At 39.6% G+C, this 21,706-nt stretch overlaps 1 protein-coding gene across 1 annotated transcript; it reads left to right on the forward strand.

Moving 5' to 3' along the window:
• Nucleotides 1-185: 185 nt before the first annotated feature.
• On the forward strand, nucleotides 186-21,116 carry PPP1CC (protein phosphatase 1 catalytic subunit gamma). The gene is made up of 8 exons (XM_045534833.1): nucleotides 186-511; nucleotides 11,253-11,384; nucleotides 12,380-12,610; nucleotides 16,741-16,845; nucleotides 17,760-17,983; nucleotides 18,193-18,327; nucleotides 19,762-19,822; nucleotides 20,723-21,116. Exons 1-8 carry the CDS (start codon nucleotides 457-459, stop codon nucleotides 20,791-20,793), a joined length of 1,014 nt encoding a protein of 337 aa, XP_045390789.1. The 5' UTR covers nucleotides 186-456; the 3' UTR covers nucleotides 20,794-21,116.
• The last annotated feature ends 590 nt before the right edge of the window (nucleotides 21,117-21,706 follow it).

Here is a 21,706-nt window from a genome sequence, read left to right on the forward strand (position 1 = left end):
GCAGTTCCCACGTGCAACTTTGCAACTCACACTCCGGCCGGGGGACCTACTTACTCGACCCGTTTGGCGGAAGGATCCCGCGCGCGGACGCAGTTACGCTCAACCGTCTCCTCCCCCTCCCCAAGCTTTGGCCCCGCCCCCTCCCTCGCCCTGGCCCCGCCCCCTCCCTCGCGCCCTATGGCCCATAAAGAAGTCCCGGTCGGGCCGCCGCACTCCCCGCGCGCATCCGTGCGCCGCCCGAGGCTGGCTAAGGAGTCGGCGGCCATTTTGTTCTTCTCGTGGTTCCAGTGGGGAGAGAAGGAGGAAGCAGGGAGCGGGGCGGCTGGGGGGGAACCCGCCGCGGCTGCTGCCACCGCCGCCACCACCGCCCCTGCTCGTGGCGTGGGAAAGGAGGCGTGAGTCCCGGGCGCTAGCCGGCGGCGGCGCCGCTGCGGGAGGGTCGGCAGTGGGAAGGCGATGGCGGATATAGATAAACTCAACATCGACAGCATCATTCAACGGCTGCTGGAAGGTGAGGGGGGCGGCGGGCAGGCTCGGGGGCCCGGGCCCGCGGGCGGCAGGCGGCCCTGGGGGTTCGAGGGAGGGGAGTTGGGAGGCCGGTTGGGCTTGCAGCGCCGCGGGGACCGAGCCCCGCGAGTTGGCCCGCCGGCTGAGGGCTGCAGCCGGAGGGAGGCCGGCCCGGGGTCCCGAACTTGGCGCCACCCGCCGACTGTCCTGGCTCCTCTCATTCATCGCGCGGGGATGTAGCAGCTTTTCCTCTTGGCCGTGGAATTTGAAAACTCCGCTCCCCACCCCCACGTTTCCCGCCTCTATCCACTTGTCCCCCGCAAACTGGACCACTCTTTGGAGAGAGAAGGTTGGGGGCCCCAGTGCGACCTCCTGGACGGCGTGTGCCGCACTTTTCTCTGCGAGATGGAGTTTGTGCTACTGGGCCTCTCGGAAAGCAGTTTGATGGGGGTATGGGTTCCACCGGGTTTCGGGGCTGCTTTTCCTGCTTGCTTTTTTTATTTTCGTGGTTCTGGGGTCGGGGGGATGGATTTCTTGTTAATTGGTGACGAACGTTCGCATCTTAAGAGATGTGAGAACCTATCTTCTCTTGCCCTCAAGTCCTTTTAAGTTGTCCTAATATTGGAGACGTCTCTGCGCTGTTGCCCTGAACATGCATCCCAACATGAAACCGGCGATGATGACGGTATCGTTATCTCATGTTAAGCGCTTTGCGTTCATCAAATTTTTACTATAATAATAATAGCTAACGCTTTTAAAGCACTTACTGTGTGTTAGGCATTATTTGAGCACTTACCACAGATTTTGTTCGGCTCTCCCAACAACCTTGCAATATAGGTGCTATTATTTTTTCTTGTTTTACAGAAGGAACTAAAAGGTGAAGTCATTTGACCAAGGTCACACAGTTAGTGACAGTCAGGTTTCAAACCCAGGTAGCCAGGAGCTAGAACTGGCTACATTCCACTGTCACCCTATGAAGGAGGGAAGTGTTCCGTGGTTAAGCAAAGGTTAAAATAAAGCTTTAATTTTGGCTCACCTAAGCCATGTGAGGTGCCTGGCAATTGATTCATGTTGATGTGGGAGAGGGATGAGGTTCAGATTTTGAAGAGGGAAGCTGAATTGAACTGCTCTCAGATTCAAGAGCATGTCCGGATGCTAATGTCTCATCCGAAACTTTGGAAGAATTCAGTCAAATCCCCTGTTTGATTTGGGCATTTGATGTGAATTTGGCTGTGTTTTAACTGCTTTTGCCTTTCTGCTGTCCTCTGAAAACATTGTTGGAATATAAATGCTATGAGTGATGGAGTGTTCGAGAGCTCTGGTGTTAGAATTTGCAGACCTTTTAAAGTAAGGTATTAAAATGAGACTCCTGAAAATATCTCATCTTTAATCTGTGTATTCTTTCCTTTTATGCTTTATTAAAAGAAAACCCCACTAAATGTCATTAAGGACCCCTGAAATGCTCTTGAAATGTCGCTGCCATTTGTAGGGTGAAAATCTTGTCATTTAGTGCTTGGCATACTTTTCATACTAGTTAATACAGTTCTTTATATGAGGCAGCAAGCAGTTGGTGAGAAACTGATTAGTTTGGAATAAGAGGAACTTTTTATCAGATATCTTTCTAAATTTTTAAATTCTGCACATCTTTGCAGGAATGTGTGTGGCTAGACCAGAGTGGGCTTTATTTCTCCGAGAAAACAGGAAAAATTGGAATTTGTATGGATTAGAATTTTAAGAGCATTTATGTCTTGTTAATTTAAGTTCTGGTTTTCCCATAACTGTCTCTGTATTAACATAACAGATTCTGTTAATTTTAATCTTTAAAATCATGCAAAGAAATTTGCCTGGTAAATTTAATTCATCTAAAATGAGATCAGTGGTTTATCTTCTTCTTTTTCTATTGTTTTGAGGCAGAGTTGCTCTGTTGCCCAGGCTAGGGTGCAGTGGCATCATCATAGCTCCCTGCAACCTCAAACTCCTGGGCTTAAGCGATCCTCTTCTTTCCTTGGCCTCCCCAAATGCTAGGATTGCAGGTGTGAGCCACCACACCCAGCCCTCATTGCATGTTATGTTGCACTTGAAAACCAGATTTTTTTAATATATCATTTTTTGCTGAAATTAATATAATAAAGCAGTGCATTTTAATGCCTGCGGAATGAATAGTCTAGTTGCACAACATACTTGAAATTCCTTTTTCTGTCATGGATGTCAGCAGAGAAACAGTTGAAGATGATCCATTGAGGATATGTCTACATCTGAGTTAGAGGATTTTGATTAAAAAATGTTGTGCTTTCTGTAATGTCCCCAAACCCTTTTTTCCTAAAAATTTTAAGATTTAAGTATATCTGAAAGTGGAGGGAATATGACCTTTCAGACATTTTTACGTGTTAAGGATTGGTCTTTTAAGCTTGAGGGCTGTGTGAGCTAGTTGAGAAGTGGCTCAGTAATAGTACTAGAAAGGTAACTCAGAAGTGAAGTCTTATTTGAGAAAAACAGCATGTTGGTTTAGATCTTAGATCACTGCAGCTTTGCGGTTCTTTTCTTCTCTAAACTCTGAGTATTTTTTAGTAAGGCAGGCATCACCTCTGTAAGCCACCTTGGAAGCTTTTATCCAGGCTCTGCCTTGCTGCTGATAAAACCTTAAAGTTGTTACTGCTTAGCATAACTGCTATTAATTATTTAAATAACTACATAGAAAATGTGATTTAGAGAGAAAGTAAACCAGCTGATGATTTGGTCTGATTCTCTACTGTGTTGGAGAAAAGTGAGATTTGGGGTGCTTTTGTAAATGACCTCCTTCAAGGAGCAAGGGTGGCTAGCATTTTTCTTGCAATGCAAGTGATTGTAACTTAATCTTAATGCACATCCTGGTTTGCAAGAAGCTCTTCACTCTGAAAGAGACCATTGTCAAACTGCAAGACCTTGTCAGGCTCTGCCTAATTGTCTGCTTTAGTGATTTAAATATTAATATGACTTCTGCCCTGGCTCACAGAAAGTGTTTACCAGTTTAATCCTCTGATGATGTATAAGGATTGTTCTGTAGATAGTGTTTAGACATTCTCAAACTCTAGGATAGTTTAAATAACCCACACATTCAGCTTTTTGTTGTAATAGGAAACATGTCCATATTCTAGTGTTTAAAAAGCCGTATCTGGTCCTAAAGATAATAAAGGGCAAATACAACGCTAAAAAGGGAGGGGCAGAGTTCTTAAGATGCTGACCAAAGAAAACAAAAGCAATCTTTTCTAATGAACATCTGTAATTATTTTTTACGTAGCAGATAGTTTTAACAATAACATCCAAATTGTGAGTTTCTAATTCCCTAATTAATAAGAACTCTGTTGGGAGCCCTTCCATCATGTCAGTTGTATGCCCCCTTCCCTTCCTACTAGGCAAGGCAGGGAAGTTATGTTGGAGACAGATGATCTGCAGCTTTCATGAGTCCTTTTTTAAACCACAGCATCAAAAAGGATTATCTGTTGTGCCCACGGTGCCCCCTTGCTTGTCTGTAGCAGGAGGCAGCAGTGAAATCTAACAGAATTGTGTACGTCGTTCTGTTGTGCTGTGGGGGAGGGTGACACCTAGGAGCAGAAGCCTGGACTCGCCTCAAAACTCGGGGAATGGAGGTGGGCTGGGCTGAGCATTAGTAGCCCCAGCAGTAAGTCCTCTGTAGAAGTTGGCGAGATGATTTTGTATTTGAAACTATGTTCCTGTTATAAATCTGTGACCTGTTATGCAAAATCATGTGCCAGTCAGTCCATTTGACTAGGTGAGAATTACTGATCCTGAAGCAGGGAAATGATTGATAATATATGGACTTAACCATTTCACTTAATTTGTAGTTGGGGCTATTAGTAGACCTTAAAGATTGAAATGTGAGGGAGATAGTATTCTGGGTGTGAATTGCTTTGTGGATGAGGAAACCGGACAGTCTTATTCAAGGGGAATAAAGATTTTATTTCCTTGGATCTTATGGATATGTAGGACAAATTTTTATATTTCAGGATCAGACCTCTGTATCTAAAACATGAAGAACAGATGATTTATTTATGGATCTTGATGATTTATCTGAAATCTCTCTCCAGTTTCTCCACTACACTGGGGTTTATGGGCATTTTTCATCTGGAGGGGAGTGGGGGTCACTGATAGTAAGGCTTACAGGAAATGAAAATTCATAAAATGTAGGGTCAGATGTGCAGTCTGCTCAGTGGTATTGTATCAGAATGTGTTCTTAGACGGTGGAAAGTTAAACATTGTTCAGTGGACTCAAGTGTAAAAAACTCAAGATACTTTATTGAGAACAGTGGGCAGTATTTGGCAGCTACATCCTGACTAGCTGTCCTGAGAAAATTGGTGTCACCTCTAAATGCCTGAAGTATAACCCCAGCAGTTAGAAAAGTCAAGATTGGGGAGAGTATGGTGTGGAAACAATTAAGATGGCCAGAAAGTGTAAGTCTTCCAGCTGGTGACTTTGCAAAGAAACTGAAGGATTCTTGATAACATTTTTCTGGTTTATATTTTTTGCAGAAAAGAACTGAGTTGTTTGTGGGAAAGTTTAATGTTGCAAATATTTATTGGTGTTTTGTTTTGTTTTGATTCAAGGTCTTAATTTCCTAAATCTGTCAAATATCATGAGGTTATTGCTTCACTGAAATAAATATGATGTGGCATATTCTTAAGATTACCACCTACTTTAATAGGATTATCTTAAAACAGCAAAATCTCTGTTGACTTATTTTTATACCGGTTCTGCCTCTTTTAGGTTCTAAAGCTTTATTTTATTCAGCTGAGGCTTTTTTTTGGTGTGTGCTATTTCTTTAATATGATTTTCTTTCAACAGTTAAGGGGCCTTTATGTGACAGGAAAATATTTTTTTATTCTTCATAAATCATCTCAAGTTCATCTTAAATTTCCTTCCATAGTTTTCATCTCTGCTTTGCTTGTTGCCAGGCTGTCAGAAGTTAGTGTTGCTTATGAGGATAAGCTGGTGTTGTAAGTAGTAACCGGTTAAGTTCTTTTATAATTTTGAATTTTTATCAGTTTTTGATTAAACTGTGAGGAAGTTTTTATGATGTGGTCATGTTATTGATTTACTAGATAGATTAGATATGTTTCCACAAAAACAGCCTTTGCTGAACATAATGCATTTTTCTGACTCTGTAGCCAGATAAATGCTTTTACTAAAAAGTCACATTTTATATCTAAGTTGATATTTTAATGTATTGATCATGAACCTTTATATGTTCACAGTGCTTAATGATTTTATTTCCATGTAGTACCTAGCACTTGGGTTTCTGAGAAGCACTCCATCTGGGGAATAGAATTCTTATTCATTGGAATAAGAATTTATTGGCATTCGATTGTTGAAATTATTTTATTTTTTTGGAGACAGGGTCTCACCCTGTTCCCCAGGCTGTGTCGCAGTGGTGTGATCATAGCTCACTGCAGCCAGGCTTAAGCAGTCCTCTTGAGTAGCTGGGACTACAGGCATGCACCATCACACCTGGCTTTTTTTTTTTTTTTTTGTAGAGACAGGGTCTTGCTCTGTTGCGTAGGCTGGTCTCCAACTCCTGGCCTCAAGGAATTCTCCCCTTCAGCCTCCCAAAGCTCTGGGATTACGGGTGTGAGCCACCGCGCCAAGCCTATTCAGGATATTTTATACAAGTGGAATCATATGATATTTGTCCTTTTATGACTGGCTTATTTCACTTAGCATGTATCAGTCCTTCATTTTTTATAGCTGATATCCCATTGTGTGGATAGACCACATTTTGTTTATCTCTTCATCCATTGATGGGCATTTGAGTTATTTCTACCTTTCTCCTGTTGTGAATAGTGCTGCTGTCAACATTCATGTACAACTATCTGAGTTCCTGTTTTCAATTCTTTCGACTCTATACTTCAGCTGACATTTTGATGGTTTTTTTTTTTTTCTCTCTGAGACAAGGTCTTGCTCTGTTACCCAGGCTGGAGTGCAGTGGCACAGTCATAGCTCATTGAAACCTCAAACTCCTGGGCTCAAGTGAGCCCATTGCCTCAGCCTCCTAAATAGCGGGTACTACAGGTGCATGTTAGGTTTGGGGGGGGGGTTGTTTTTGTTTTTGTTTTTTGAGACAGGGTCTCGCTGTGTTACCTGGGCTGGTCTTGAACTCCTGGCCTTAAGCCATCTTCCTGCCTTGGCACTGGGATTACAGGTGTGAGCCACTGCACCTGGCTGAATTTTTTTTTTTTTTTTTTTTTTTTTTTTTTTTTTTTTTTTTTGAGGCAGAGTCCCACTCTGTCACCCTGGCTATTGTGCCGTGGCGTCAGCCTAGCTCACAGCAACCTTAAACTCCTGGGCTCGAGCAATAATCCTTCTGCCTCAGCCTCCCAAGTAGCTGGGACTACAGGCATGCACCACCATGCCCGGCTAATTTTTTTCTATATATTTTTAGTTGTCCAGCTAATTTCTTTCTATTTTTTAATAGAGATGGGATCTCACTCTTGCTCAGGCTGGTCTCTAACTCCTGAGCTCAAATGATCCACCTGCCTCAAGCCTCCCAGAGTGCTAGGATTACAGGCGTGAGCCTCCGCGCACGGCCTGAAATAATTTTATATTAACTATTTGAACTGCTACTTAGAAAGATCATGGGGTGACGACCCTTGAATTTCCCACGTAGGGTCTCTTTTGTGTAAGTTTCTCCTGTTGAGCACAGAGCACAATGAGAGCTTTAAACTTCAAGGTAAGAATTGACTGATGTTTATTGAGCAGAGCTACACTGTTTGTATTTTTCTTTGTAGCTAATAGCACTAAAATGTAGACATATATGCCTTTGGGTTTTTTTTAAATAGTTTTGAAAATACTATCCTTAAGGTGAACTTCTAGTTTTATAATTTTTATGGAGGGATAGTTCTTCTGCTCATAGTGTTTATATAATAACAATTTGCAATTACCTGGTTTGTCTTAATTTTCCATTACCTACACTAAGATGTAAGCTTCATAAGGAAAAAGACAAGATTCTTGCCCATTCTGTTGTTTTAGGGTATTCCTAGCGTTTAACACAGGTCTGGTGCACTGTAGGTGTTTAGCAGTGATTTTTTTGGATATTTGAAGCATGGTAAATGTTGATAGTCTAACAGCTTCCTATAATTTAGTTCTTATTTAATGCCTCCTGTGCATAAGGATGTGTTATGATTTTATATTCCATATTGAATTTTTCTTACGGAGCAATGACTATATATTTGGGTTTTGGTAATTTATCCTGCTAAAAACTCCTTTGGTTTGGAAGTTTAATGTAGAACAAATTCCTAAATGGGAGGGTGATATGGTGGAAGTACTAGACCTAGAGTTGGAGCCTGGTGTCCTCCTCCTTGTAAGCTGTGTGACCTTGGACCAAGTCCCTGAACTGTCCTGTAAAATGGGAGTTGATAGTACCTAATGTCATAGGATTGTTGAGAGGATTAAATGACAGTGTAAAGCCCCCTTAGCACGGTGTCCAGCAGATGTAAATGCTTAGTAAATATTAGCTACAACAAATAAATAATTCTGTTTGATAGACATTAAAAATAATGAAGTTGATTTTAATGCTGTTGGCTGGTAGGACAACTGTTAAGAAATACCTAGTGTTCACTTGGACTGTCAACCCATTTTGAAATCTTTTATCTTCTAACTGCTAGACAGTTATCTTCAATGTGAAATTTGAGAACAATCCTAAATTTTCACAATTGGAAAAATATTCCAGTAAAGCCTGGTAGAAAAATGGCACCATTGGTTTGTAATTTTAAAGCACAGAAACAGGTTTTTTATTAATCCAAAGTGTTTACTCAGGAGTGTTTCATTCTAATGCCACAAGTCAACAGTACTTAAAGATTTATCCAGACTTCATTCATGCAACAAATTTTGAGTACCTGCTGTATACTGGCCATGGCTCATGGGCACTGCAGAGCAAGACTTCTGTGGTCCTCAGTTTACATTCTACCAGGGGCCCAGATGAACAAGCAGAAGCAAACTGGCAAGTGTAATTCAAAGTACAGGGTGTGGTGAGGAGTGGACATTGTTAGAGCATTTCAGGAGGCATGGAGCAGGCTTGTGAGGGGAGAGAGATGAGAGAGGCTGTTCCAGGGTGAAGTGTGTGAGCAGAGGCCTGAAGCATGAGCAGCTGTACGCCAATTGATGGAAGATGGTTTTGGCAGTTTCTGTTTTTACAATTTTTTTTCCTTGAGCTAAATGTAGGGGATTTAAGAAGCTTTGAGACCAAATGTTGATGTTTTTGATGAGCACCATTCTTCAAGTATAAATAAATCTTTATTTGTTCTGGAAAAAAATGCATCTGATCTTCACATTCAGAGTAATTTTTAAGTTGTTAGTAGTGTTGCTTTTTACTAATCTCTGAACGCACCCACTCAGAGGACAAAGTGAAAAATAGAACGAGAGAATTTAAACTCTCGTAAACTATGTCTAAAGGTGGTAGTAGGAAGCTTCTAAAGCCAAGATTTATGTTGGCAACATTGATTTAATCTGATGGCATTGCTTTAATACATTAGCATTCATATAATAAAATAAGCCTGCCATTCATATGTATGTAAGACAATTATTGCAGAAGTATTCTCCTGAAAGACTTAGAAGGGACTATTCATTCACAAGTGTGGAACTCTGCTGGAAAAAAAAAATTCAGGTTGAAACCAGAAGCTTCTAGGAGTTCCCTTCTAGCCAAAAATAAAAGTTTCCTGCTGGGCAGTCTTCCAAGTTTTTTTGCTAACTTGTGGTGAAATCACTAATGATTGGGGTTTTCTGGCCAGTGAAGCAGGGATCCCACCATTTTGCCACTGGGAGTGTTTCTACTGTGTATTGGTGTCTAGAGAGAAAAAGAAAATTATTGTGGTTCTTCTAGAAAAAAACGTTTTTTATTGCTCAGTTGGTGTTGTATTACATATTCATCTGCTTCATATCTTCTATGAAAGGTTATCATTACTATGCTTTCCCTTTTATTGCTTCTTGTTTCATAACATTTTGATCAGAAAGAGACTTTGCCAATCTTTTAGTTCAGTTATATGTTTTGAAGGCCAAAGTAGTGAAGTGATTTTCCCAAAGTATAGAATTAGTCCAGAATCTTGGGTCTCCTGGATGGCTCCCAGTCCAGCCTTATCTCTTAATAATTTTCACTTCATTGTATGCTTCAAGAGTTTGTCCCTTGTCTTCTGTCATCTTTCTTAATATTTTTCATTGAAAAAAATATTCCTTTACACACAGTTCCATTTCTGTTCAAAACTTGTTTCTTTAGAGAATTCAGAATTTCAGTGGCCATTTCAGGCTGAAGATGACTTTACCTAGGGCAATAGTTCTCAAACTTAGACACAACCCTTTTAATGAGAAAAGACTCCCAACAAATATATCAGTTTTTTGAGTAATTTTTATTGCCGTGTGATACGGTTACTTAGGTATTTATAGAACAAAGCTAGATACAAGCCAGTTAAACTTCTTGCTCTTATTTAGTTATTAGGCCAGATGATTTTATAATTTGAATACACACAAAGCCTCCAAAACCAATAAAATTTAAATTAGCAACATTTATGTAATCTGATGGATTTCGTAGTCTTGTTAACACTAAATCACTTGATGCTAGGTGTATTGGTGGGAAGATGGAACCTTGAGGTCTATATTTAGTCTGGTCCTATGTTTTTACATCAGTCTTAATTCAGAGAATGCCATCTCATCAGTCTTTTGTTCAAAACAAGTATAAAGACTTGGACTCAGGCACCTTATGGATAATCAGGTCCCACATTCGGCACAGACTCTGCTGGCAAGCAATTTTGCTGGATTGCCAGTTTCATGAAGGGGCCACTTGGTAACTGTAAAATTAAGGTACATTTAGCAATTCAGTGCTATTTACTCTGTATTAATGATTCTCTAATCTGTTACAACTGGAACTAAAACAAAATTTTTTGATTTCCACTACTACCTACCTGCTGATAAATGAATTGTTATGTTACTAAGCCTTCCACTTCAACAGTCAGTCTAGAACTCTGAGTGCTGTGTAGATGAGCACTTTGGAGATCAGAATGTCCCATGCTGTGCAATGATTTCTTTCTCCCATTGATTTTTATCTGTTCAGATTACCAGGATACTGTGTTTCATAGAGCATGGGCTGACTTCCTTTGCGCTGTACAAGCATGATTATGAACACAAATGCTTTTTTCGTAGGTAAATCAGAGACCCTTGAGGAGATAGATGCTCATGGTCCTGTAAACACTGATGGGGGAGGCTTCTGAGTATCCCTACGACCACAGTGTAAAACTAGCAGTTCTCAGGACAAACTCTTTGAAGTCTCCTGCTCTGCACATAGTCATTCATTTATAAAGCTGGAGAAGAGAAGGCTAGAGGCAATAAGTCCTGGTGGGTGGGCTGTTGTGACAAGGCCTCTTTGTGTGGCTTGGGTGTGGACTGAGACCTGGAGCTGTCTTCGTTGGGGAGCTAGATAGTGAAAGGAAGACTTTCTAACAGCACCAGGATGGCAGACAGGATGGCCCCTTGCTCTGGATACTATGAAGTCTTAATTTGGTATAGAAGATGCACTTAAATAATCTCTGAAGTGCTGTCCTAAGATTTTAATTCACCATTAAAAAACCACATTCTTTACAAGTGTCCTGAAAATGAAGCCAGTCAGAAAGCTAGTTAAACCATGTTTTTATCCCCTCTTTGTCTAAACCTTGAATATTAAATTGTATTTTGGCTTTGTTGGAATAACTGGGGTTTTTCCCCCCTGCAGTGAGAGGGTCCAAGCCTGGTAAGAATGTCCAGCTACAAGAGAATGAAATCAGAGGACTGTGCTTAAAGTCTCGTGAGATCTTTCTCAGTCAGCCTATCCTACTAGAACTTGAAGCACCACTCAAAATATGTGGTAAGTTTCGGGCACACTAAATTATCTTTGGTTATTACAGTGTGATTAACTGAGTTGAGGATATGTTGATGAACTTGTATTAGCTAGCAGAATCATTTCCTATTTATGAATAACCTGGAATTACTTAAAATTAAGTTAAATAGTGGCTTTAGAATAAATACCTCCAATGGACTTAGTTTACTTAAATGTACTTCAGTTTTTAAAAAGTTATTTCACTGAAGGCGTGTAAACATTGCAGAGGAAAAAATGAGATGAAGAATGGAGAGAGAGCTAAGATAAGGTCTGAGCTACTGAATACATGGGCTTGTGTTTAAGCTTAAAGCAACACTTCGTTATTTCTAAAAATAGAACTTCCGTGATGCTGGTTTATGGTTCTGTTTTTTATATAATAGAAGCAGAAATCTATGTTTAAACTCAATATAATATAAAAATTATACTTTATTCATTTGAGTAATGATATATTCTTCATATTTGACTACACATAAAACTTTGTGTGCATGTTTTTTAAGGTAAAATGCTCTTGGGCATTATCTGGCAGGGAGAAATTGAAAGCTGAAAGCACTGATGGGTGTAGAGTGTCTGCTTTTGTTTCGGTGGGGCCAAGGCTCACTAAAAGTACAGCAGTTCTGCTGACACAGTACCCAGAGACGGAGCTGTCAGCGATCTGATACTGATCAGCCAACCTGGAAGGAAAACCAAGTTACTTGGCAAGAGGCCTTCCTAGACATAACACTCCTTTCCACACAATAAATTCTTAATTAGTTGAATTTTGTGTGAGGTTCTGGACATACACACACTTAAAATTTTTATTAGGCTCAAATGAACTACATATGATGCAAGATTACAGATTACTTAGTGTTGGCTGTCAAATTAAACTCATTACTAGAGGTCAATGCCATTGTGTAATGAATATTTAAAGAATGTCTTCCCAAAGGTTTGTTAGTGGGTTAAGCTCTAAGTATGGAAACACTGTGTAACAAAATTATTGCTTCTAGGTGACATCCATGGGCAATACTATGATTTGCTTCGACTTTTTGAATATGGAGGTTTCCCGCCAGAAAGCAACTACCTGTTTCTTGGGGACTATGTGGACAGGGGGAAGCAGTCATTGGAGACTATCTGCCTCTTACTGGCCTACAAAATCAAATATCCCGAGAATTTTTTTCTTCTCAGAGGGAACCATGAATGTGCCAGCATCAATAGAATTTATGGATTTTATGATGAATGTAAGTACTTTCTACATTTAAGGAAGAGTTATTTAGATTAACATACTTTTATCATCAACTGAGCCATCACATACTTCTGTTAGAATTTGTGAGAGCTTAGGTAATATGTTATCTCTCATGTTTTCTATTTCATTAGTTTGCTTTTATCTTAGTTTTTTCTTTCTTGGGTGGAAAAATAATGCTGCCACTATAATATTACATAATGAATGTTCTAGATTCTTTTATCATGTGATGGTCAGATTAGGAAGTAATGATTACAGAAGTGGTTCTTTAAGATAGTCTTTGTGAGTATTCACAGATAATTTAATTCTTAGTACAACTCTTGAGAACCTGTCCACATAGAGTTTGTTTTTAACAACTTTATTAAGATATAATTTCATTCCATAAAATTCATCTATTTAAAGTGTACAATTCAGTGGATTTATAGTAAATTTATAGACTTGTGTAACTATCACCACAGCCCTCAGGCAACCACTAATCTACTTTCTGTGTTTATAGTTTTGCCTTTTCTAGACATTTCGTATAAATGGAATCTTGCAGTATATAAATAGTTTTTGAAATTATTGTAGTTTTTCTCCTTTTGGCACATATGCACCCAGGGAAAATGGCAGTTACTTTCCTAAAATATGCTGAACAGAGAAAACCTGTAAAAAATATATATAATTTTTATTTTTGCAATATTTTACGCTTTTGGGGACCCCTTTTGGATTGTTTAGTTGAAGGTGAACTTTGTTTGAGTGAGTTGATTGTTGAAGGAAACAAAATTCTTAAAGCTTTGAAAATCAGTTTGGTAGAGGGTTTCTTACTGTTTTAAGTAACCATAAAATGTCAAAAAGTTTTGAATACTTGCCTCCACCTGCTTTTGTGCTCATCATTTTTGCTAGGAGAGGGTTCAGGTTCAGAGTGGAGGGGTGGTTAAGACATTTCAGATACTCAACACTTGCTGATATTATGATGAGGTAAGGATTGTTACTGTGGCCCTCCCCCAGCCTCCGGTTGTAACCTACGGTCTCTTTTTTCACAGAGGTGTGTTGAGCTAGCTCATTTGTTCGAAGTGGTCCTAGAGTGGTTACATGTTCATAGACTTAGCCCTTCTACCCCAGCCCTTTCCACAAATGAATGTTTGTGTGGTCTGTGGCCTTGAGATCCCAGCTGATAAGAAGATGAGGTGGGAGGGGTTATCAGGGAGAGAAATCTGGTGAGTTCTGGACTGACTGGAACAACTGAGTCTGTATCAAAGAAGTCCTAGTAAAGCAGTTACTACTCCTTAGGTACCAGAGGCAGGGACTTTTGTAACATTGTATTTTGGGCATTTGTTACAGACATTACTTTTGGGTTAAGAAAGGTTTCCTTTTACATAGCTGTGAGCTCAGCAGCTATTTCCATGTTTTCACTGATGAGGTTCAAATCCCACTGATCTTGTGTGAGGTATATCCTAATGTAACAATATTGGCTACATCAGTTTCAGTTTCTATTTAATGCAGAGGCCTTTAAAAATTATTTAGAAAGGTCAGTGTTGGTTGATACCAATTTTGACTTCTGTTTGGTCATCGAAGCACATTTATCAACTTGCTCAAGCTTCCCCTCTCTTATCAGGAAGGTATGATTCGCCGTTCAGTCTACTTGTGGGCATAAAAGTGCCCTTGACATAGGTAGCTTTCAGTTGACAGCTTGCAGGCATTCTTTTTTAAAAATTGATAATTTTATTAAAATGAAAAGTTTAATTCAAATGTAGATTTTCATAGAATTTTAAAACCACTCCTTATTTCCCAAGTATAATAAGTACTACCATTTCTTTTCCTTTTTTTTTTTTTTTTAACTTTATGAATGTGATGCTGGACAGATGGGGTATGTTGTTGGGTAAAACATGCGTGTTTAATCCTTTTCTGACACCAGAGCTGTCTGATGTGTAGTATCTGAAACTGCATTACAGGTTCTGGCTCAGACTTCTAGGATTTGGAAGCTTGAAGGGACCTAGGTGATTACCCAGGCTAAACCTTGCAGGAGCCAGCTCTTCCTGGGTTTGAAGTGGCCTTAGGGAGGAAAGAGAGAAGAGAAAACAGTGTCCCTATACTTGGTTAAGATGCCAAGAGGCAACAGGAGGGAAAAAACTGTTTTTTGATGGAGGAACCAACAAAAACAGTAAAGGAATCAGCAAGAGAAACTGGCATATGTTACGTGACTAAAAGAATCAAGGAGTCAAGCTGACTTCAGAAAGGAACAGGATTAGTAATGGCAAATGCAGCATGTGGGAAAGGAAAAGTCTCCAAGGAAGCCATTGGACGATTTGCTCAGCAACAGCCTTCAGTAGAAAATGGAGACAGGGCCAGGCACAGTGGCGCACACCTGTGATCCCATCACTCCTGTGATCCCAGCACTTTGGGAGACCAAGGCGTGAGGATTGGTTGATCCTAGGAGTTTTCAGACCAGCCTGGGCAATGTAATGAGATCTCATGTCTACAAAAAAATTAGCCAGATGTGGTGGCGTGTGCCTGTGATCCCAGCTACTCTAGAGACTGAGCCAGGAAGATCACTTAAGCCCAGGAGTTTGAGGTTGCAGTGAGCTATGAACATACCACTGCGCTCTGGCCCTGCCAACAGAGCTAGAGACCCTGTCTCAAAAAAAAATAAACATAAAAAATAATAGAAGCAGAATGAAATCACTTCATAAATGAGGGTTAAGGCAGCTTGGCCCCTGTTGATTTTTGGAATGTTTGCATTATATTACTGGTTAAGCATCCCTCATCTGAAATCCAAAATGCTCCAATGAGCATTTCCTTGAGCATCCTGTCAGCACTCAAAGAGTTTCAAATTTGGGGGCATTTCAGATTAGGGACACTTAACCTGTACCATTATTATTATCTCTATTGGAAATTGGAGGTGGTGATTGTGTGCGGGTTCCCCTTCAGCCTTTTTTAGGGAAGAATTTGTTAATAAGCTTCCAGAATCCTCCAATGAAATACTATATGGGACAGAGGGAATAATTAGTGGCCTCCAAAGAAATGCAAAACAAAGTGAACCATGGTCAGAGTTAGACCTAGTCATTGAGAAACCAGAAACTATCAGGAGAAAAAAAAAATAGCTCTTCTGCAGAGAGAGAAGTCAGATGTTTGCTGGATTTGCATTACATTTCTAATCCTGTGCTAAACCTTTTACCCTGCTGGATTTGCACTGTAGGGGTGGAAGGTGTGGTTCTATTAATAACTCTCAAAGGAGAGGTCCAGGTTTAAGCCTTTAGACATCCCTCTAGTCCCTAGGATAAGAAAGAAAAAGAGAATAAGGAGAAACTCTTGGTTTAGGAATAAAGATTGTGCTTTAGTGTGTGGTAAGGTACAGGAGACAAAGGCACCTGAACAGCTGGGCTGTCCATGGGACAGTCCTTAAATCAATTCAGACAGATTTGTTCTTCCACGGTTTATGAGTAGGTTTATAACTGGAAACACAATTTTCATGTAGAAACAGTGCTTAAAGGCATGCTTGTGTCAGTCGTACTGACTCCAGAAAGCATGGAGCATGTGCTGGGGAGGGAGCGTGACTGCACTGTAATGTCGGTCCTATGGGAAGCATTTAGAATTTGTGCAGATACCCCGTGGTGCTTGCAAGAAGCAGTCTGTATCCCTATAATCATTGTGCCTCCTGCTAGAGCATTTAGGGCTTGGGAGTTACCCGCTATCAGTAGGTTATTGAGGGGGAAGATGGGATGGATGTTAACTCTCAGAAGGAAGGCGGGAATTGCTCATGTGTGAGTTGTTCGTAATTACCTTTAGAAACAGGAGCTGTCTGTAGGGGGAGATGGACAAAACAGACTAGATTTCAAACAGAGTTGGTGCTACCAAATAACTGGTGGAATTTGATGGTAGCCCTTAGTTACTATCACATCTGGAATTCTAATTTTATACTTGTGTGGAATTTTAAAATATTTTATGTGAAAATGTAATCATTGCTTATAGATCAGACATGTCCAGGTGTCGTGTATATCCAATTCTCAACCCCCTCCAAGAGATTCTTAATAAAAGCATAGTTTCATGTATTTTAAAAGGTAATCAGAACTTTGCTTTGGAGGAAATTATCCTGAGAGAATCAACTTACAGAATAATAATCTCTTTTTAACTATCCTAAAATTTTCACAGGTAAAAGAAGATACAACATTAAACTATGGAAAACTTTCACAGACTGTTTTAACTGTTTACCGATAGCAGCCATCGTGGATGAGAAAATATTCTGCTGTCATGGAGGTATGTGGGCTGATTTTGTTCCAAATAATTTTTGATTCCTTCTAAAAACTGAATACTTTGACATTTAAGAGTTATCACTGGGTGATGACTTCTGTCAGGTAACTCCTTTGTTGATTTGTTACATCACTGTTCACTCTGACACAGCCAGGATCATTTGGACAGAAGTCTGATGTAAGCATTTGATTTGTTACAGGGAATTCTGGACTGTGTATCAGTTTGATTTGAAAATAGAACAGAAAGTATTTTTAACTATAAAATGAATAGCAGTTAATTTGCTGTGCCATAGATCCTCTAGAACACTGAAAATGTGAACAGATTTTTCCTTGATCTATTTTTGATCCTCTCAGAACCTTTTCTGACTTGGATTTTAAGTTACTTTGCTTTACTCAGAGACTATGCTTTGTTTAATGTAATTAAACAGTACATGCAGAGAGAATTTCTTTTCATGTGTGGTCAGAAGTTAGGCAGCCATCGAAGAGCCTGTCTCTGCCGTCCTGTACTTACATAGGTTTTGGTAGAGTTTTCAACTCAGATGACAATGATTAGACTATATCTGAGCTGGTCTGATAGACTTGATGGTCTGTGGACAGCACAGGTTTCCTAGAGAGCCATCTCACACCTGAGCATGTGCCTTGACATTACAAACGTTCAACAGTGATACCTAGTATGTACGTTGCTCATTAGTCCCATCAGCTGGGGAGACATGCAGGGGAATAGTTTTTAAAATCACTGGATTTTAATACAGGGTTCTGTATTGTGTTGTTGTTTTTTTCCAACCAAAACTAAATAAAACATAGCCGTAGATTTAATTTAAGCTTTCATGTCAGTCATTGAGTCTCTGTAGACAAATGGAACTGTTAAAGTGATAATATCCTTTTAAAAGTTCTTTCTTGAATTTTTTTCTCGTTTGATAGGTTTATCACCAGATCTTCAATCTATGGAGCAGATTCGGCGAATTATGCGACCAACTGATGTACCAGATCAAGGTCTTCTTTGTGATCTTTTGTGGTCTGACCCCGATAAAGATGTCTTAGGCTGGGGTGAAAATGACAGAGGAGTGTCCTTCACATTTGGTGCAGAAGTGGTTGCAAAATTTCTCCATAAGCATGATTTGGATCTTATTTGTAGAGCCCATCAGGTATTGATTTTGAATTTTACATGTACACTTAAGAGCATGTGTGTGAGCACAGATTCTCCTTGTTGATTTTGGTGGGTAGGTATTGCTTATTTATACAAAGTGTCTTTGGAAAGAACCTACAGGATAGCAGGCTCAGCAGGAAATTGAAGAGTGGTTTTACTCACCTAAAGTTTACACCTACTTATCCTGAAAAAATTTTCTCTTTCAAGGTGGTTGAAGATGGATATGAATTTTTTGCAAAGAGACAGTTGGTCACTCTGTTTTCTGCACCCAATTATTGTGGAGAATTTGACAATGCAGGTGCCATGATGAGTGTGGATGAAACACTAATGTGTTCTTTTCAGGTAGAGCATGCTTTCAACATTATTTCCTTTTATTATATTTGGATTTTTCTGATTGAAAAAAGAAATTGCAGGCCAGTCACGGTGGCTCACACCTGTATACTTGCACTCTAGGAGGCTGAGGCGGGAGGACAGCTTGCGCTCAGGAGTTCAAGACCAGCCTGAGCAAGAGTGAGACCCCTGTCTCTACTAAAATTGGAAAAATTAGCTGGGCATGGTGGTGTGCCCCTGTGGTCCCAGCTACTCAGGAGGCTGAGGCAGCAGGATCACCTGAGCCTAGGAGTTTGAGGTTGCTGTGAGCTAGGCTGGCGCCAGGGCATTCTAGCCTGGGCAACAGAGTGAGACTCTGTCTCAAAAAAAAAAAAAAAAAAAAAAATTGCTAGTTTCTATTTACTGTTCATGTTGAGTGGGCTAAATTTTTATGTTCCCTTAACTAGTGTTTGTCTTAGTTGAATAATGTGTGGATCCCTCTTAAAGGAGTAAAATTATCATGGGACCTGTCTTCCAGTGTTGAACTGTTTTTGCATTACTTAAGTAGGTAAAAACGAAGTAATATATTGGCTTCTTATGCTGCTAAGGGCTCATTTACTGTAAACCTAAAACCATAATGTCAATGTAATGTTTGGCTAAGATTAAATCACCACTTGGATGGGAAAATAGTACTAATTGCCACCTGCCAGGTGTGCTATGTCTGCAGTCTCCAACCTTTTGGTTCCAAGGACCAGTTTCATGGAAGACAATTTTTCCAAGGAAAGGGGGTGGGGGCATGACAGCTGTGGAGCTCTGCAGCCCGGGGGTTGGGGACCACAGTGCTATGTGATTACTTAGTTCTGCTCTTTAGTCTAATTTCCACAAAACATTTGTTGATGTACCATGACATCATTTGACCTTCGCTCAGCACAAAAGCATTATTTACACATAGAGTCTGCCTCGATCTTTTTATCGTTTGCTTATTATGATAAACTGTGAAACTTCAACCCAGCCCAGTCATAAACATAAATGCAACTATTGAAATCATGTTGCTGTCATCAGTTAAATGAATTAAAACAATTCTTTTACCAATTATCAGGGAGAACTTGCAGCTTCCAGAGATTGTACAAGGATCCCCTGGGGGTTAGAGACTAACACTTCTAAAGAACTTGCCCCCTTTGTGTCAGAAAATACTACCAGGTGTAGACTTCAGAAAATTGTCATTTTACTCAGAGGCAAAATAATTTGTCCTGATCATAGATGTTATCTGTTCATCATAGCATTGATTACCAGATGTTTAAATGTCAGCTTGGTTTGTGATAATATGCTAGTGGGGCTGTCGTAGTTGTTTGAGGCAATCTTAAATAGTCAAACATTTCTGAACAAGAGATTTGAATGAGATTTAAGGACTCTTAAGATTTTGGGTTGAGTATATTTCCTAAAATGCACTGTCTTTTGAATCTTCAGATTCTAAAGCCTGCAGAGAAAAAGAAGCCGAATGCCACGAGACCTGTAACACCTCCAAGGGGTATGATCACAAAGCAAGCAAAGAAATAGATGTCATTTTGACACTGCCTAGTTGGGACTTGTAACATAGTATATAACCTTCATTTTTAAGACTGTAATGTGTACTGGTCAGCTTGCTCAGATATATCTGTGTTTGTGGGGCCCTTCCTTCCATTTTTGATTTAGTGAATGGCATTTGCTGGTTATAACAGCAAATGAAAGATTCTCCACTCCAAAAAAAATAAGTGTTTTGTTTTTTAATTCCCTATTCCTTTTGCAAACAATTTTAATGATGGTGTTATAGCTGTACATCCCAAGATAGTTTATTCTGTCTAAGGGGTAAGTGTACAATTGATCTTTTTTTAATTCAGTACAACGCATAATAACGTAAGTGCTCATTTTCTTTAGGATATAAAGAGAGCCCTAGGGTGCTCTGAATCTGTACATGTTTTTGTCATAAAATGCATACTGTTGATACAAACCACTGTGAACATTTTTTATTTTAAAATCTTGTTTCAAAGGGATTGCTTTTTCCTTTCATTGTCTTGTCATGTACAAACTAGGTTTTATAGCTATCAACATTAGGAATAACTTTCAACCTTGCCAGCATCACTGGTATGATGTATATTTAATTAAAGCACACTTTTCCCCTGCCGTATACTTAAAATGACAATTAAAGCCATTCTTTTAAATGTTTGTGACTCTTTCCTAAAGCCAAAGTTTCTGTTGAAATATGTGCTGACACACCCCCGAGTACAAGGTGGCGTGGTTGTGTACACGCTGCCTTCCTGGGGATTCAAAAACAGGTCTTGATTTTGAATAGCAGTTAGTAATATAGTGCTGTTTAAGCTATTAATGATTAAAGTTAATAACATTTTGTACAATTTCCATATAGTCTATTCATTAAGTAATCTTTTTACAGTTACATCAGGCCTGAACTCGTCAATTCAGAAAGCTTCAAATTATAGAAACAATACTGTTCTATACGAGTGACCGATTATGCTTTCTTTGGCCTACATTCTTTATTCTGCGGTGAAGTTGAGGCTTGTAAGTCAAAACAAAGGAACTAACTTACTATCCACCGGTTTATACAGAACTCACAGTTATCTATGACTTTTTTAAACTAAGATCTGTTAAAAAGAAATCTGTGTCAACAGATTACCGTGTACAATACCATGTGGTGAAAATGCATTCAGACTTATTAAATGACGTACTTGTTAAATCCTCTGAGTGTCTATTTATCAGCACAATACACACAGGAGAACTGTTGATGGCATATTGAGTAGATTTTAATGAATAAATTGCTCTGGAAACCACATAGTTTCATTTTGGATTTGTCTTCCTTCAGATAGTCTGTTTTCCAAAGATGGATTTTAATATAGATGCTCATGTTCTTTGAGTTCTAACCTGGATATAACTAAGTGTCTGTAATAGAGTGATGAGATTGAACTATCCTCCTCTACTGTTCGGGGAGATGGGACTTAATCTATATCCATAATTTTCTTATTGTCTAGGTTCACTTGAACTTGGGAGTAAATTCACAAGTGACTTACTGTATTATTCTGACGCAGCCACCTACATTTTCTTGCAGTGCTTTGATCTCTTCCCCCTTCCCTAATTCATACGAACACAGTGTTGTCTCATGTTTTGTTACAAGTGTGTTGAATGCATATTAATTTCCCAAAAGTATGCTAAAAATGGGTACTTTGAAAAGCATTTTTTTTCCTATTACAAACGGGTTTCCCCTTAGGGTAATGGCAGGGAACCTCCTGGTGAGGAACTGTTTGGACAACAAGAGCAAGGGGTCCAACCTCCCGTCTGCCAACAGGCTCTGTCCTGAGGCCTCTGGTCCACTGTTGGGGAGATCGGACCTCATGACCTTGCTGCTCCACATTCTTTGACAAAT

This window comes from Lemur catta, chromosome 21 (assembly GCF_020740605.2).
Source record: "Lemur catta isolate mLemCat1 chromosome 21, mLemCat1.pri, whole genome shotgun sequence".
NCBI classification, from domain to species: Eukaryota; Metazoa; Chordata; class Mammalia; order Primates; family Lemuridae; genus Lemur; species Lemur catta.